At 34.1% G+C, this 17,922-nt stretch overlaps 1 protein-coding gene across 3 annotated transcripts in view; it reads left to right on the top strand.

Annotated features, from left to right (window-relative positions):
* Nucleotides 1–17,922, top strand: part of LOC123547447 (matrix metallopeptidase-21-like) — an 82,457-nt gene that overhangs the window by 58,873 nt on the left and 5,662 nt on the right. For all 3 annotated transcript variants that reach the window (XM_045334570.2, XM_045334571.2, XM_045334568.2), the window contains exons 3-6: nt 3,989–4,829; nt 14,233–14,526; nt 14,723–14,980; nt 17,647–17,819. In XM_045334570.2, the coding sequence (XP_045190505.1) occupies nt 3,989–4,829; nt 14,233–14,526; nt 14,723–14,980; nt 17,647–17,819 (1,566 nt within the window). The remainder of the gene's footprint in view (nt 1–3,988; nt 4,830–14,232; nt 14,527–14,722; nt 14,981–17,646; nt 17,820–17,922) is intronic.

Here is a 17,922-nt window from a genome sequence, read left to right as displayed (position 1 = left end):
AGCTGGCTTACTGAAGGTCGGTGGCTCTACCAAGTGCGCCAACGTGTCTGAAATAATGGGGTTTTCCTCAATCAAAAGTTTGAAGGTCAGCAAATGATTTCTGACCGTGCCAGTTTGACGTTAAACCTAATAAAAATGACCATTTACACGCACACATATTAGGCATGAACACCACTAATCAGTATTTGTTTTTACTTTGTTATTAAATCATGTCATTTGAGTACCAGCAAAATAAACTTTCTATGAAACACATTATAGAGCTTTTGCCACTTTAATTTGATCTGATTTGCCCACTAAATATTCCTCATGTACAGCTTTACCAGATTTAGAACACCTTGCATCTTTAACAACACGGTATCTATTTTCATATTAACGTTTAATATTCATGTTCAAATAGCATATTTAATTAGCCTTTATTTGTTCTATTAAATCAAAAGTTTAAATTGTAGAAAATTATTCAGTACACTGGCGAGTAAATAAAGCAAAAGTATATATTTAGAGGCTATGTAGGAAGAAAATTTAAAGTAAATAAATACATGTGCCATTTACCGACGTACTGTCCACTGTAAAAAATAATTTCAAACGATATCATCTTATTTTTTATTAAGCCCGTATGAATTGCATACCTTGGGATTTATGTCTCGCACTTCAATTAAGAAACAATTTTAATCGTTTGGTACTTAATTGTTTCGCATCTTTTCAATCCATGAAACGGTGCTGAGTTACGTGACCAGGGACCATTTCAGTAAAACTGTTCAGTCAACCAAAGAAGTAGCATCATTTCCTTAACCTCAAGTAATCAGTTCAGCGTAATTGTTTCCTAATATTTTTTTCTTTGGAGTTATTGCCGAGCATGGGTTTTTAACGTGTGTTTCGTAAATTGTGACGTAACTATTCTTTATTTCAAAGTAACGGAGAAAAGTGCAACATAATTTACATGTTACTACATACGCAAAAACAACACATTATCGCGTGGCATAACTAATGAATTCATCAGCATAATTACACATGAAAAGATCTTTAAAATTTGGTCATATCTTCGTCTGTTTGAAGCGATTTTATCGCACTCGGTGTACTGTTATTTTAGCCCGGAGAAAAGCCAACTTCATACTTCGCAAAATTGTGCTTTACTTGACGATATTCCAGGAAATTACCCATAGCTTTGTGCTGTGAATGTTATCCATTAAAAATGCACATAAATGTGTGATTAATTGATGTAAATTCTATCTTTTTGTCTGCTACCATCATATATCTACAACCTTGATGATAATCCTTATAGTAGTAAAAAGCACCGCCTGAACCAGTGTGGTGTCCTTGAAGGGAATACAGCAGGTTGATTTTCGCACGTAATAACTTGTTTATGCTATTGTTTCATCTATCACATATATTTATCAAGTACTCATTAAATTAATTCTTGTAATTTTGTCTACATTGCATATGTAAATATCGGTTAATCAAGTCACTTTGTCTTACGTGAACGTTACAATGTTGCGCGGCGATACTGTATATACATTTTTGTAACCATTCATTTTGTAACAATTTCCATCGATTTCTACCGCCATGTAACGTTTGAGCCGTTGACATCAGTTGTAGGTTTTAATTTAATTGATAAACGTAATTATACTATAACGAACGGGGTTGAGCCGTCGCGGACATCCTGATGGACTCGGTTGACGCATAAAATCGTCTTGAATATATTCATACTTTCCGCATATTTTTACAACGCGTGATAAGTAATTATTTTTGATATCATTTTTCATAAAGAGCAGCTACATAAGAGAAGAAGTTGTTAAGCAATAACTCAGTCTAGAGCAAAGATGTTCCTATTATGCAGCCCGTTTGTAAATACTATCTATATACTACTTTTATGAAACTAATCACTTTTATCCTGTTCGCACGTTTTACTTGGGTGTAACCATTTCAGCCTACTCTTTGGTCATTTTCCCTCGTCGTCTTTTTTTTTTTTTGGTATAACAATTCTCGCCTTTTCTCTCTCTACCTCCCCCCGCCCCCCACCCCCACCACCCTACTTGAACATTTTCACTCGTTGTACTTTGTCTCTTTGATCCTAGCCGCTCCTTTTACTTTGGAGAAACCATTTAAGCTTACTCCTTGGTCCTTTTAATTCGTTATACTTTAGTGTACTTCTTGGTCCATTTCGCCCTTTATACTTTAGTGTACTTCTTGGTCCTTTTCGTCGGTTATACTTTAGTGTGCTCCTTGGTCCTTTTTTCACCCGTGTTACTTTCTTGTAATCATTTTAGACCTCTCCTAGACCTATTCGCTCGTTTTCCTTTAGTATAACCATTCAAGTCCACTCTTTGGTCTGCTTCAGTGCAAGCATGTTAGCTCTCTCCTTGGTCCTATTTGCTAGTTTTTCTTTACTGTAACAATCTTCTTGACCCTAGCCGCCCTTTTTACTATGGTGTACTTCTTGATTCTGTTCGTTTAACTTTTGTGTAACCATTTTTGCCTTCCCCTTGATCCTATCCACTCTTAAGTCATATATTCAAATCTCTGACTGAAGGCTGTTTGCTGTTTGATAAATTTTAAACTGGTCAACTTCACAAATTATGTGCACCCTTTAACATGTTAAACTTGGTGAACTGAATGAAAAAAACTTGGAACCTGCTGCAAAAAATTAAGAATTAACGTTTTAAATTTATGACACAGTTTCCGCTCATCTTGAAAAGAACCATGTTTTTGGCAAGCACATCTGGCACGGTTTGTATGATTGTAGGAGGAAAGAATGAATCTGTCTTATTGTATAATCAGCCATGAAATCACCAGTGCCATGAGTTTTTCGTACTTATCAAATTTATCATGTTTGCAAGTGTGTTATCGTGGATATGCGATAGATATTTTGTCTGCATTGTTCAAAAGGTTTGGACGCTCTTTTTTGTAGACATTTATTGAAGAAAGAAATTGCAATCTGTGTTTATTATCAGACATGCACTTTATATTTTATCTAAACTTTTTTATTTTTACCCTGGGCCGTTGAAAGAGCCTTGCATTTATCTAAATTTGTGATGTAATGGCGCTTTTTACGTTATATATACGGCTATTTTTGACGGCTATAGAATATCGGTCAAAGTTGAAGAAACAAAAAAAGTCAATGCCGTATTATTTCAAATAAAAATACGGTATCAGTACACAGTTTTGTATTTATAATACTTTTTGTTAAAATGTGCCATAAAAAATTATTTTCAAACGTACATAAGGTAGTTTTAAGTATCTCTCTTATAGGGTAATAGTTTCTTCAGAATGTTTATATTAGTGAAAAAAAAGTTATTAATTTTATAGTTGATAATTACTTCCCCTTAATGTGTAAGATTAGAAGACGGCTGTTCTGATATTTCTATAACGAAAGCTGTTCTTTTGGTTCACTTGAATTAGGTTTCACCTCCTCTCATCAAAGATGCAAACACGTAAAACATGAGTAAACACCGTTTCCGGACATTCGGAATATTACGGTAGAAATAACAAACAGGATGTTGACAAAATGTCATTGACTGGCACAGCAGTTCTAAATAAGGAAACAGGTTTCATTAGACCGCCACTATTACGGAAATAATAAGATACTATTCCCTCCTGCCACTTAACCTCTGACGGAAGTTTACGATTGGTACCAAAATGCGGTATCTATAATTATCCCGGTTTGCCCGATGACACATCGCCTGTCACTGCCCCCGCAAGTGCAGCTCTCGAAGCGGATCTTGTGTCATATTTTGTTCTTATATACTTATATAATTTTTTACAATTATTGTTTTTTTAATCAATTAATGTTCTTATTCCTACATACAGCAATTAACTTAAGGCCAACTGGCATTTAGAAGGCAAAAAATCTCCACGTCAAATAACAAGAAGTGTGTTCATGACGAAAGCGCTTCAAGCACTTACTTGTTATCAGTTTTTATAAGTAGATATTGGCAGAAGGAAACGAAAAACGGTCATGGTGGCATGACGAAGATTTTTATCTTTCTTTCAGCAACAGTTAGAAAAATATGGCTACCTGCATTGTCAAATACGAGAAAGACATAGAAGATCACTTTTTCCAGACTTCTTCTCAGAGGGAGGCGCAAACACGAGACATGGAACAAATCTTGAGGGAGGTAATCTCCCTCCATGCACATCTAGAAAAATTAGAAAAGCAATAAGACTATATCAGAAAAAGTATGATTTACCCGAAACGGGTGTGTTAGATCGACGGACAAAGAAATTAATGTCCACATCAAGATGTGGTAACTCTGATGAAGACGAACCAGTTGTTAGTGCAGTTTCTGAAATCACTGATAGAACTAGTAATGGAGAGAAACTGGGTCACTTTACAAGACAAAATAGTGAAGCAAATAGTCTCCAAAATGCATTAGGTGATTCTTTTAAAAATCGACCTTGGAAAAGGTCAGCTTCTAATACAAAATTATTAAATGTCATATCTGGAACTTCTCGGAGTTCTTCATCTAGTCTTGAACGTCGAAAAAGATATTTACATGATTATATCAATAGATTAAAAAATGAAGACCCTACGATAGTTAAAAATGAAAATAAACTTGTTAACATTAAGAAACGATCAGTAAATATAATGGAAAATATAATTAATAACACAATGGCTAATAAAGCAAGTCCCTTAGATGGTCAAAAATTTGAAAAGCAAGTGATTAAATGGAGATTACTAGAAAGTGGTTACAGTACAAGAATACCAGTAGAGGACCAAAGAGCAACCATTGACCTTGCTTTCAGAATGTGGAGTGAAGTCATACCTTTGGAGTTTGTTGAAGAAACATCGGGGGATATCGCTAGTGTGGACATTGAAGTGGCATTTGGAACTGGTGAGTACCATTTGTTCTAGATTATTTTACTTTTTCTGACAATTATGCAGATAATTTGGGATGAGGCAGGGTGGTAAAGGTCTGTGTTGTTGAGCTTTGGTCTTGTTTTTTATGCCCCCCTTCGAAGAAGGTGGGGTAAATTGTTTTGCAGATGTCGGTCGGTCGGTCGGTCGGTCGGAATATAGACCAATCCGTTTCCGGATGATAACTCAAGAACGCTTGGGCCTATGATCATGAAAATTGATAGGGAGGTTGGTCATCACCAGCAGATGACCCCTATTGATTTTGAGGTCAGTATGTCAAAGGTCAAGGTCACAGTGACCCTGAATAGTAAAACGGTTTCCGGATGATAACTCAAGAACGCTTGGGTCTAGGATCATGAAAGTTGATAAGGAGGTTGGTCATGACCAGCAGATGACCTCTATTGATTTTGAGGTCAATATGTTAAAGGTCAAGGTCACAGTGACCGTGAACAGTTAAACGGTTTCCGGATGATAACTCAAGAACGCGTAGGCCTAGGGTCACAAAAGTTGATAGGGAAATTGGTCATGACCAGCAGATGACCCCTATTGATTTTGAGGTCAGTATGTCAAAGGTCAAGGTCACATTGACCAGGAACAGTAAAATGGTTTCTGGGCAGTAACTCAAGAACGCTTGGGCCTAGTTTCAGGAAAATTGATAGTTAGGTTGGTCATGATCAGCAGATGATCCCTATTGATTTTGAGGTCATTAGGTCAAAGGTCAAGGTCACATTGGCCAGGAACAGTTAAAATGGTTTCTAATCTTCTGGTCTAAAACCACAGAGCCTGGGGCTTTGATATTTAGTATGAAGCATCATCTAGTGGTCCTCTTCCAGGATAATTCAAATTATTGCCCTGGGGTCTAATATGGCCCGGCCCCGGGGGTCACATGGTTTATATAGACTTATATAGGGAAAAACTTTGAAAATCTTCTTTTTCAAACTACAAAGACTAGGGCTTTGATATTTGTTATGTAGCATCATCTAGTGATTCTCTACCAAGTTTGTTCAAATTATTCCCCTAGGGTCAAATATGGCCCTGCCCTGGGGGTCACATGGTTTATATAGACTTCTATCGGGAAAAGCTTTTAAAATCTTCTTGTCAATAACCTACAACATTTAAATTTTGACTACATGTATGGTTTTGAGTGGCAAGATGAACCTTGACATGAGTTGACCTTGAACTTGACCTAGTGACCTACTTTCACATTTCTGTAGCTACAGCCTTCAAATTTGGACCACATGCATAGTTTTGTGTTCCGAAATGAAATTTGACCTTGATTTTGACCTAGTGACCTACTTTCACATTTCTCATGCTACAGCCTTCAAATTTGAACCACATGCATAGTTTTGTGTACCAAAAAAATATTTGACCTTGAAATTGACCTAGTGACCTACTTTCACACTTTTTGAGGGTACAGGCTTCCAATTTGGACCACATGCATATTTTTGTGTTCTGAATTCAAACTTGACATTGATTTTTACCTACTACCTACTTTCACATTTCTCAAGCTACAGCCTCCAATTTGAAGCACATGCATATTTCTGTCTACTGAATTGAACTTTGACCTTGATATTGATCTAGTGACCTACTTTCACATTTCTCAAGCCACAGCTTTTGTAATCTCTTGTTAGGATAAAGGTCAAGGTCAGGTTAAACCAGAATGGTAGAACTTTTGTTTACAGTGAGCATATAATTTCTGTTCCTTGTGCAATTACTAAATGCATCAAGGGGGGCATTTCGTGTTCGACGAGCTCTTGTTATGATACAAATTAATTCATATTCTACTTTATATATTGACCGAAGGTTGTGAAAATGTATTAGAGTACAATGAATCAAACTTTTAACGAACAAGTTTCCAACTCTTTTTCATGATGCTTGTAATTAATACATTATACAGTTTGATTTTATAAGTTATGTGTCAGTTTAATGATGTTTCAAATACACTTTAACTGTAAGTTTTAGGAAGGGCAAGACTTATAAACGAACCTAAGATCTTGTCTCTTAGGCTTTCTTTCACGGGTTTTACTGAAGCAATGCCCGCAATCGTGTCTTGCTGACATGAAATATCGTTCATCTCAACTCCATTCAAGTAATGTTTTATCACCACACACATTAAAGTACACCATCCCCCGTGTTATACTTGAGACAGATATTCTAAACTCAAAGAGCCATTGCTCGCAATTATGAATTGAATAGTTTCATTAATTACATTCCTATTACCTTTTCTATTTATAACTATTGTTATGGATGATATAAATGTTATATTCCTTGTAATAAATCCTCCTAGTTATGTTCGTAACTTCAAAGAAGATAGTACATAACAGGACCACAGGCGTTACAGTGCAATGAATTGATACTTGGTATAAATGAAGCGTTGAATTCCGCATTTAATACCAGAGCTACGTGATATGCCATTATATTTTCAAACATCATAGTCATCATTTTATCCTAATGGGCAATATATATTCAATTAGACTTTATTTTAAGAAGCACATTAATTGCTTTTGATTACGCACTCGCTATTTTTATCAACCGATTTTTCTCGGTCGCCATATCTTGGAAAAACATAACCAGAGGTCTTTGATCTAGGCCGTTATGAGACTTATGTTGAAACATAGTAACATTTGAAACATAGAAGCTAGTGACAGATTTGATTTGACTGATTTTGTACATGGATCAGAGGTGCTAAGGAACGGCTGAAGCAGAACTCATTGGATTTTAGGAGCAGAAAAAATAACACAACTAAACCAAAGTAAGGGGAGACTTTTTACGGTTACACTTTGAGAAAGGTCTCATGATTTTTATAGCCTAAAGGCTAAGCTTCTAGAGGCAAGGTGATAGCGAAACTAAAATATTACCCAAACATTTTGTAAATGATGTAAAATATACTCTTAACATATTTATGTATGCACACAATCAGAGAAAAATATAAATCATGAAATAGATATATCTTAGAAAATGTAAAGCGTTTTCAATATAAAACAGCAGTTATAATATTAAGCAACCTTTTGTGTTTAAAGACTCTATAGTTCTCACTCACTTTGTGTTTAGTTCAAAAGAAAACATGAAAGATTCTTATACTGAGCTATGTCCACATACATTACAATTTATGTCAAGAAAAACATATGTTGTCATATTGGGTCCTCCTCCTGCATGTAGAAAGGCCGACGCTACAGAATTGAAGCACTGTTGAAAAACGGCGTTAAACCTAAATCAGACAGATTCTCATAGTCTATTTATAGAATATCGTTTGTAAGCAGCCCTTTCTAATGATCACACGTTACAGTCACAATATTTATATAAACACCAGAAGGCCATTTGTAATATATGTGCCAATGTTTCGTTTGATATTCTGCTTCTGTGAATAACTTTATATCAGAGCATAGGGAGATAATACAGTTAGATGTCAGATTTGATCACCTTGCTGAATCATATCATGTCAGCTCGCCAGATACTGTCACTGTAGATATAGGTAATGCTTTGTATCATTTTCTTGCTTCTGTTGCGAACACTTTCAATGTTTGTCTTTCAACAGGTAGCTTCAGCTTTGCTGCAGTTTTACTTTGAGTCTTCTTCACTAATTGCTCACTTCTTACGGTAGTTAGATCCAAAGCGGTGCAGTGACATTTGTTTCTTAAATTTAGTAAATACGAGCTTCTGGAATCCTAGGAGCAATGGTAGATTATTATCCGGAAAGTGTTTTATAAGCATCTTTTGTCATTTGATATCAAATCAGCCTTTTACCAAGTAAAAGTTAAGTGTAGTGGTCTTTGTAAGTTTTTTTTTCCGGAGAAGAGCTACTTTCTTTACTTGTTAGCAGTAATTTCCGATTCATATAGGAAAGATTTATTTTAGTCAAGCGGATTTCATGAAAAACTCGGATATATGATTCTGGAGAACCAGGGATAGACATACCAAGCGTTATAGCACATGTATTAGTATAATCTAGTAATTATCAGTATATTTAGTGTGGGCTTTCAGTTTAATATTTCAGTTAATTGTAATTATTTTGCTGTTCAGAATTGAAATTAAACGGCGAGTCATGTTGAATAGCATTGTGAAATTTAGATTAATTTAGTCATAATGTAAAGGTTTTTGTCTTTTATTAGCCTTCACAGCTTAAACAGTTATATATTATTACATTTAATACCTATGTTAGTATAAGTAACGAAACATGTGCTTTTTAAGCCGTATTATGAATCACGTTCAGCGATTTTGCTTTTTTTTTGCCGGCGCGTGTCTGGTATTATTTAGTCATAACGGCCAACTTAACTGATCAGTGTGACGTAAGGGACGACTTGACTACGTAAACTTTCAATAGACGCCATGCTGAATATTAGTATCAGTCTTTTTGGTTTACCATTTCGCTAAGAAATATAACACTCCATAACAGTAAAGTTATTTATCTATCATGACTATCCGGTTCTATTCATTTGAACAAGTATTCCCGTTTGTTTGTGTTCAAACCTCAAGCTGTCGTGTAGTTTTAAATAACCCTCCTTGTCAAATCTTCCATTCAAAGTAATGTTCTTTATCTGCGTGCCAAAGCGACAACATTTAGTCTTGTAACACATAAACTAAACGAAATTGTGAACCACATTTTAGTCAATACACACACAACATGTTAATTTATTGATGACGTAGTTTATGTGACGTCACAACTGTTTCCATGTTGAAATCAGTCTAATCAAGATCAGTTAGTTTCAGTTGCCTGCATAAAAGACATTAAGTATAAGTTAGATAATACATAAAAGTGTGTTACCGGCTGGTATCATCATGCGCGGGGGAATCTCAGGGAACGTAATTTGGGTAGCAAACGAGCCTCGTAGAGGCGAGTTTGCTATCAAATTACGTTCTGTGAGATTCTCCCAAGCATGATGATACTCGCCGGTAACACACGCGTATGTATTGTCTAACTGATTTATTGCATGATTAAAAACAGTAAACTGAACACATTTTTTAAATATCTTAAATTTAAAATATTTAAAAATATTTCCCCTCTTGAGCCTCCCTTAGAAACATTTCATGGTAAACCCCCAACTACCATATAAAAGCCAGAAGATGGCGCTGGGCAGGTTTTTTATATAAATTATGCATGCTCACATCAGAGATCCCTTTTTCAAAATTTTAAATAAACTACTGAAAGAAAAAAAGATAAAAAAAAAGTGCATAAATACGCATTGAAACATTCTTTATCAATTGGTGTAATTGTTTTTCAAAACAAAAAGTTGTGAAATAGAGTTTCAAAAATAATTTAAACTAACTGCTAAAAATTTGCAGGGGGGTGGGGGTGGGGATGGGGAAGGCGCTAACGAGGTCATGAACCCTGGAGAAATAGGGAATGTAAACAAACCACACGTGGCTAATTTTATCAACAAACGTTTCATGTATCGATGAAATTAACACCTAGAGCATATTGTAAAGCTTTGCCAGAAACGTAATTTGAATTTTTAAACTGAATAGAATATCATAATCATTTTTGCAGTTATATTTTTATGTTATTTAAAAAATCAAGTTTTAAATCAAGATGTAGAGAACTAAACTACAGAAATACAGTAATAAATTATTTCAAATAGCTTATCATTTTCAATACCTTATCACAGCAACACTTGCTAATTTGTGTGTATTGTTCTACATCCCAGACAGAGAAAATTGTGAGCGATACCTGTGTGCAACGGAATTTAGAGCACGGCTAACCGTGGCGATACCAGAATTTAGAAAACACAAAACTTCAAAGGAAAATGCCACAGTCATGCAATAATGCCCGAAGTGTTGCATAATCGTGGTTGGGCGATGACGCTGAATCACTGGCCACGCAGCACTGTGGTTTCGAAAACGCATTCGTGATGTAAATTTAATTAATATGCGTAAGCTACCCGGATTTGTGGTTCTACCCAGGAGCCCATCCATAGCCATTAAAGCTGGAAAGTTGCCCAAGAACCTAAATTTTAACGTTGTAACTTAATAACTATCACAAAAAAAATTTTTTTTTTCGTTTGAGTAAAGTCAGACGAGTCCGTGGACGAGTTGCAAATATAATCTGTTTATGTTATGCGGTTTACAGTTATGTCGTTCAGTTGATCAAAATGTTGTCTGGATAACACTTCATGCAGATATATTAACAGATATAAAAACAACCTTTGACATTTCGAGAGGCTTCTTTTACATATTATCTGAACATGGATGTAATATTATAGCGTTTAACAAGCCCTCTAAATGTCAATTGGTCTTGATAGATAACAATTGCATATGAATTTGAATTTAGTAATGTTGCATCACCATGGTATCGTTGCATATGATGTGTTTACAATAACAAGGCGGCAGAATATGTATGACACTAATATACACAAAATGATAGATAGCAGTCTGAAAGATTTGACACATTTACGTAGCAACTACAAACTACACCAGACTGCGGAATGTATTTATAATTCATTATGTCGCAAGATATTTTAGAAGAATATCTTTTATGTCGCAGGCATTTTAAATGCCTAATGTTACACGATTTGCGATATAAAATGAGGTTTTTAATTTGGTATGAGTCAGTTTAGCTATAGTGTTTAACTTGATTCAATGTCTTTAATTTTATCGAAGTAGAATTTATTTAACTGACGTCTGCATGATTTACAAGTATTGCCTTTGTAAAAATGAATGTTGGGGAGTTTTTAAGTATAACTCAAAATTAAAAGATGCAACATTAACCGCCACATTTCACTTTTGTAGTTTTTTGTTCATATATATTCTTTGTCAAACTTTTGACAATTTAGAATTGTGCATACCCCTGGTTTAAGATAAAACTACTGTTAGGCTTTTAAACATTTTAGTACTTAATAATATTTTTACACTAAAAGTGAAACATTTATATCTTTTAAGTTGTTCGTAAATTAAAGAGCTTTGAAACTTACCAGATCTAGAAGAGGTTTCACGCTTGGCACCTCAGGTAGGATGTAAAAACGACCGACTATTACTATTTTACTGAAAGGCAGTCACATGCCATACCTCGGAAGGGATGCCAAAATGATTTGTTGTTTTTACTGTATGACACATATTCTGAAAAATATGAAAGTATCTGAAATATACAGATGTGCATAAATGTCGTCTATTTTTAGATTGTCATAGAATGTCTCTTAGCATTGACAGATAAATCAATTTCATGACGAAGTGTGGGTGTATATGTCAGCATCTTGTGATTACAGAAATAATAAAATAAATCATAAAAAAACTAGCAATGACTTAATGCATACGAGAGAATTCGCACTAAATGTTTATGACGTCCGATTACTGAGAGCTTTCATTATGGCAATGATTTATGGCGATAATTTACTTTCTTATATGTATTACCGTTGACCTATCAAATGATGCTTATTGTGCGATATATGACCGATTGATATAATTCCATCAATGCCTTGAATTACAAAGATTATGAGTTATACATATCAGTTACGCACGTGCATTGACAATTTCTTAATAAAAAGAATTCATATTAGGATTTTACGTCGTCCGTCAGCAAGTTATAATTTGAGCGACACATTTCAACGAAATTCAAGTATGGCATGATTACGCAGTGAATGGCGTCACCGTGACTTGACAATATACAAATTTACAATGTTACACCAAAAATATATAAATTATTATTCAACTGAACAATGTAAATGTTGATACTTCACATTAAATTTTGTAAAGTTTGTGGTTATCCTCAGTTGCGCATATAACAACACTGGTTTTATACAACAGAAACTGAATTATTGTGAGGCATATGTAAGTGCTTATATTCCTTGAACAGATCGGCAAATCACCTGTATACAAAGTACAGTTGCACGGGGTCAATATTCCATCAATCATTTTGTATTTCGTTGTAAATGAAGCATAGAAAAGAGGCAGGATTCCAAGCAAAGGAACAAGTTCTGCCAAAATGTAATCAAAGTGGTAGATGGACCTAATTATAAGCCGTGTTTACAGACATCTGCCTACGTGTATTTTTTTGCAAAGAAACACAAAACAAGTTCAATTGTTAAATGAAAAAATAATCTAGACTTGACACTACTTAGTGTTATCATGAACTTTCACGTGTGCTTTTGATTTCCTGTTTGAAAAATTCGGCAACTTGAAAGACTCGGTGAATAGTTGAAAAAATAAACTGTTGATGTATCCATCACTGCATTATCTTTTTATTTTCCGGGCAATTTGCAATATCAGATTAATCATTTTCTATCTTTTTATCTTATCCACCTGTTCAAAATATTTCTTTGTTATCTTAAAGATAAGGGGTTGGTCAAAAAGGTCTGTTGAATAGAATTATTTAAAGATCTTTTATTTATAGACGTCTATTGACATGCATGTGTACTTTATACATTGTCTTACAAACCTAACGTTACAACATTATGCAGATAAATGCTTTTTATAACGTATGAAAACATTATTCTTACATATCAATAAATTGGCAAGATTTGCAACAAATACCAAAGAATTTGCAGAGGATTCTACCGACGTGTATTAAGTGTTGTTACTTATGTCCAAGGTCTTGAATTGGAACTAAAGGGTGTAAAGGAATTTCATTCCGGTTTAGTAAACGTCCATACTATTTTACTGAGATGTAAAAGAAAACAGGAAAGGGTCATACCATTCACTGAAAGACTACCAATGACAGTGTTTTTGATTTTACTATTGGATAAGTTGAGAATGTATGACAGTCAGTGAAAATTTTCTCTTACTTATATCTTTTGTAGAAAATGGCATTTTTCAATAAAATTTATTGGGGGTAGGCCACTTCCATACTTAATAGTACACATATGTTGCAATATATTTAGAAGTTATTTGTTTTGTTTTACATTATAGTACTTGAATTTGTATTGTACGAATGATAATTCAGATCCGACATGAAATGTTTCTGTTAGAATCAATGCAAGAAGAAACACTTGTTTATTTTCAAAAGTTGAAAATTGCTGAACTTAGTACATAGAACAAAATGTTTTTTCTCCAATAAGAATATGTGAAATTAAGCAAGCATTACGTCAACATATCAGCATTTAATATGACGGAAAACTATATATTTCTCACATTCCATGTTTTTGATAAGCTGATTTATTTTTCCATTTGGAATGAAATTTCCTTACACCCTTTACATATATATTGTATTTAGCATTTCGTTTGAAATTATTTTACGAACTCCCCAGCGGTTTTGTGCCACTAATATTTTCTACGCGGTGTTCCACTGTGTTCCTTTGAGTTTTTTTGTGCTTCTTATCTGTCTATGCATTTCCGTGTAAATGTCTTTCGTATGATTTAAAGGATTGTTTTTTGTAAGCTTCGTTCTTAGAAAGTAGCTAATCCTAATGGATCTTTGCACAGAATGTTAGCTCTCTCTCTTTTAAATTTATTAGGTGCACATCAGAACTGCAAAAGAGACTTCGATGGTCATGGCGGTGAGATCGCCCATTCCTTCTCCACTGGTAACATGCATTTCGATGACGATGAATTCTTCAAGACAATGCGGTCTTTCACTTCAGACGGTATCTACCTATTGAGAGTCGCTGTGCATGAGATAGGTCACGTGCTTGGTTTAATGCATACCAACAAGAAGTATTCTATCATGTATGCAATTTACGAGAAGGAAAATTCTGGACCAGAGTTCGAACTCGGTTGGGAAGACAGAAAAGCAGTGCAAAGAGTATATGGTAAATTTCCTGACATTATAAAACATACTACTAAGTGCCATCAGTAGTAAACAGTTTGATAATAGTACTGTTTGTCGTATTAAAATAAATAATGTATTGATAATAACTAAACTATTGTGTTATATTGTTGGTATATATATTTTAATTGTGTTACACGTGATTCATATTGATTTCTTTAAAATGCCTTTCATTGCAGGTGTTTGCAAGGGTCGCTTTAACACTGTCTTTGACTGGATTCGTAAAAATGATAAAGGCACCTCCTTTATATTCAATACCTACTTTTTCCGTGGAAATCACTACTGGATGTACGAGAACCATGCCAACCGAACCCGCTATGGAGATCCCCTCTACATCACGACGGAATGGGCTGGTATTCCAGATGATCCCGATGGTTATGCCCAAGTATTTTACATTTCTGGCAGTGATGTGGAGGACGATGCATATTTCTTTAAAGGTAAATACCTTCCGTACATAGTAATAGGATCTCTTTTGCTGAGCTGTTTGGTTGTGCCTGTATTCATTTTTCTTTCACATCTCTTGATTTCGGTCTTTTTGGCCATATATTTATGGTGATTGTTGCAAACTGTTGACTTCTGGAATCGTGAACAATAAATCACACATGAAAAGATCCCAGATTTCTACATGATAAAACTATTGCCTCAAACGTTTATGCTTGTCAAAGCAAATTCAAATCTTCTTCATATATTTATAAAGCACGGGAGACTTTAACTTGATATTGTTTAGTAAATTTTGCTTACCTTTAATATCATATATAAGAGTTTTCGGTATGCGTTAGAATTGACTGGAACCCTAGTTTTATCGCATAGCTTTTCCGTGTTTTAAATGCCGTTCGGTTTTCTTGTACACCTCATAATATGTAATGCACTTTAACATAGGTCATAAGAAATTAGAACGAGTCATTCTATTTTGTATACATTTATGAATTTATTCGGAAGAAAAAATGTTGTTTATCTTAATGTTGTAAATGTTTTGTTATATAGTAACACGTTTAATATGTAAGACTGGTGTATGCAATTATATCCACATTACAAGTATATTACTAGTTCGTTTAGATTTATTACATAAGTAATAATTGTGCATTTTTGTGGAAAATTGTTATAATTACATAACACTGAACAAATGCTGTTAATAAATGTTTGTAGACCACTGATATCAACAATTGTTTGATTTTAATTAATACAAGAATGAATTTGACTTTAATGAGAAATGTATGTTGATTTGCACTTGTAACATTAACTTTACAAATACATAAAATTTATTACCATCTGCCTAATAGTACGATGGAATGTGGCTAATTATCTCAACTCTTAAATACGTATATGTTTCTAAAGGGAGGGAATAAATATTTGATCACTCCTTGCAATCAGACACGATAGCGTCGCTTTATAAACAAAATAGAACACCCACCTGAGTTGCCTAGTTGAGCGTGTTTTCCATGCAGTGGGCTCGAAAATTATTTCTAACATTGGTGCTTATTTTATTTATTTATTTATTTATTTATTTATTTATTTATTTAAACATCAAAATCTGAATATTGTCAAAATGAATTAAAATTAAGAGACAAATAGCGCAGTTTAATGCGTAATAAAAAGGGTTAAATCTCTAGGTTTCTTGGATAAGTCAGGCCCGGTTGATCAAACGTGCAGACCTGTCTTAAATTAGCCAACTTTTCACTGGAAAAAATGTGTTCATATAAATTATAATGTATAGATGTTTAATAAGAAATACGAGTAGTGATTTTTGCTTCAATACTCTTGTTAATAACTTGGTAAACCTGCGTTGAATTTCAGTACATTTAAAAAAATAACCTTAAATGAAGAAATAAGTTAATATTGAACTGATTCTGGGTGTGTGTATCTCTGAGTAACAGCCTGTCTTTTTTAATTATATGAACCGAGTATAACATAAGCCATTTTAGTTATTTCATAAATTACACGCCTATTATTATCCACAGACGTTTTTGATACAACAGATAGTTTAGCCGTCATTTGCAAATACATATGAGCCGCGCCATGAGAAAACCAACGTAATGGCTTTGCGACCAGCATGGATGCGCAGTCTGGTCAGGATCCATGCTGTTCGCTTTCAAAGTCTATTGCAAGTAGAGAAACTGTTAGCAAACAGCATGGATCCTGACCAGACTACGCGGATGCGCAGGCCGGTCTGGATCCATGCTGGTCGCAAACCCACTGTGTTGGTTTTGTCATGGAACGGCTCATATACTACGTAAATCACATTAATAGCCTGACAGTCACGTTTAAGCATTAAGTAAGAACCTAAAATAAGAAAAGATAATTTATTTGCATTCGCGTGGGAGGACTTGCTTAATTGTTATTTTCTTCAACTGTAAGGCCAAATATGTTTGTTTCAGGCCATACCTCCGGCCTGACCTTTATCACAAAAATATGTAAATGCTTGAATTGAATGTCCTTATGACAGCGAGATTTCTACTTCAGCAAAATAATGAATTATTCTTATAATTTGTGTAATTTTAGAGAAGAAATACCCGTCTGGATTCCTAAACGATTTAATTATTTTCCAGTTCATTTAAGTTCAGTTTAATGTATCTTTTAAAACAAAACTTTCTTTAGACTCGTATACTGACGACACACCTGAAATATTTTGTATATTTTATGTCACTGAAACAGTTTCATCTTTTATTTTTCTGTTTACTTATAGGTAAACTATTTTGAAATAGTCTTTTTATGTGCTATTAGGTGAACTATTTTGTATGTTTTATGTCTTTGTATGCTAATAGGTGAAACACTTTGCATAGTTTATGTTTTTGTATTCGAATAGATGAAACTATTCAGTTTGTATGTTTGATATTTTGTATGCATATAGGTGAAACATTTTGTATGTCTTATGTTTTATGCTTATAGTCTATATTTGTGTATGATTTATATGCTTATAGGTGAATCACTTTGTAAGTTTTATGTTTTTATATGTTTATAGGTGAGTCATTGTTTAAGTTGTTGTTTGCAAATAGGTGATACATTTTTGTATGTTTTATGTTTTTGAATGCTTATAGATGAAGTTTTTTGTATGTCCTATATGTTTTTTGTATATCTTTAAGTGAATTATTTGCTTTGTTTATAGATGATGATGTCTACAAGTACGACAATGAGAACGACAAGTTGTACGAAGGATGGCCGAAGAAAATCCGAGATGTATTTAAAGGCAAAGACGGCGGCGAATCAGTTCCGGATAATATTGATTCAGTTTTCTTCGATTTGAGAGACAAGAACCTTTACTTCTTCAAAAATGATATGGTAATATTAAACTTTTTTTCTTTTAAATTGGATTATATTAATGAATTTTCATCGAAGTTCTACATGTCTTTATCATGATATGACAATATTGGTAGATCTGTTC

The sequence above is a fragment of the Mercenaria mercenaria genome, chromosome 9 (assembly GCF_021730395.1).
Source record: "Mercenaria mercenaria strain notata chromosome 9, MADL_Memer_1, whole genome shotgun sequence".
NCBI classification, from domain to species: domain Eukaryota; kingdom Metazoa; phylum Mollusca; class Bivalvia; order Venerida; family Veneridae; genus Mercenaria; species Mercenaria mercenaria.
Note: the sequence above shows the minus strand (reverse complement) of the source record. Positions and strands in the feature narration are given on the sequence as shown.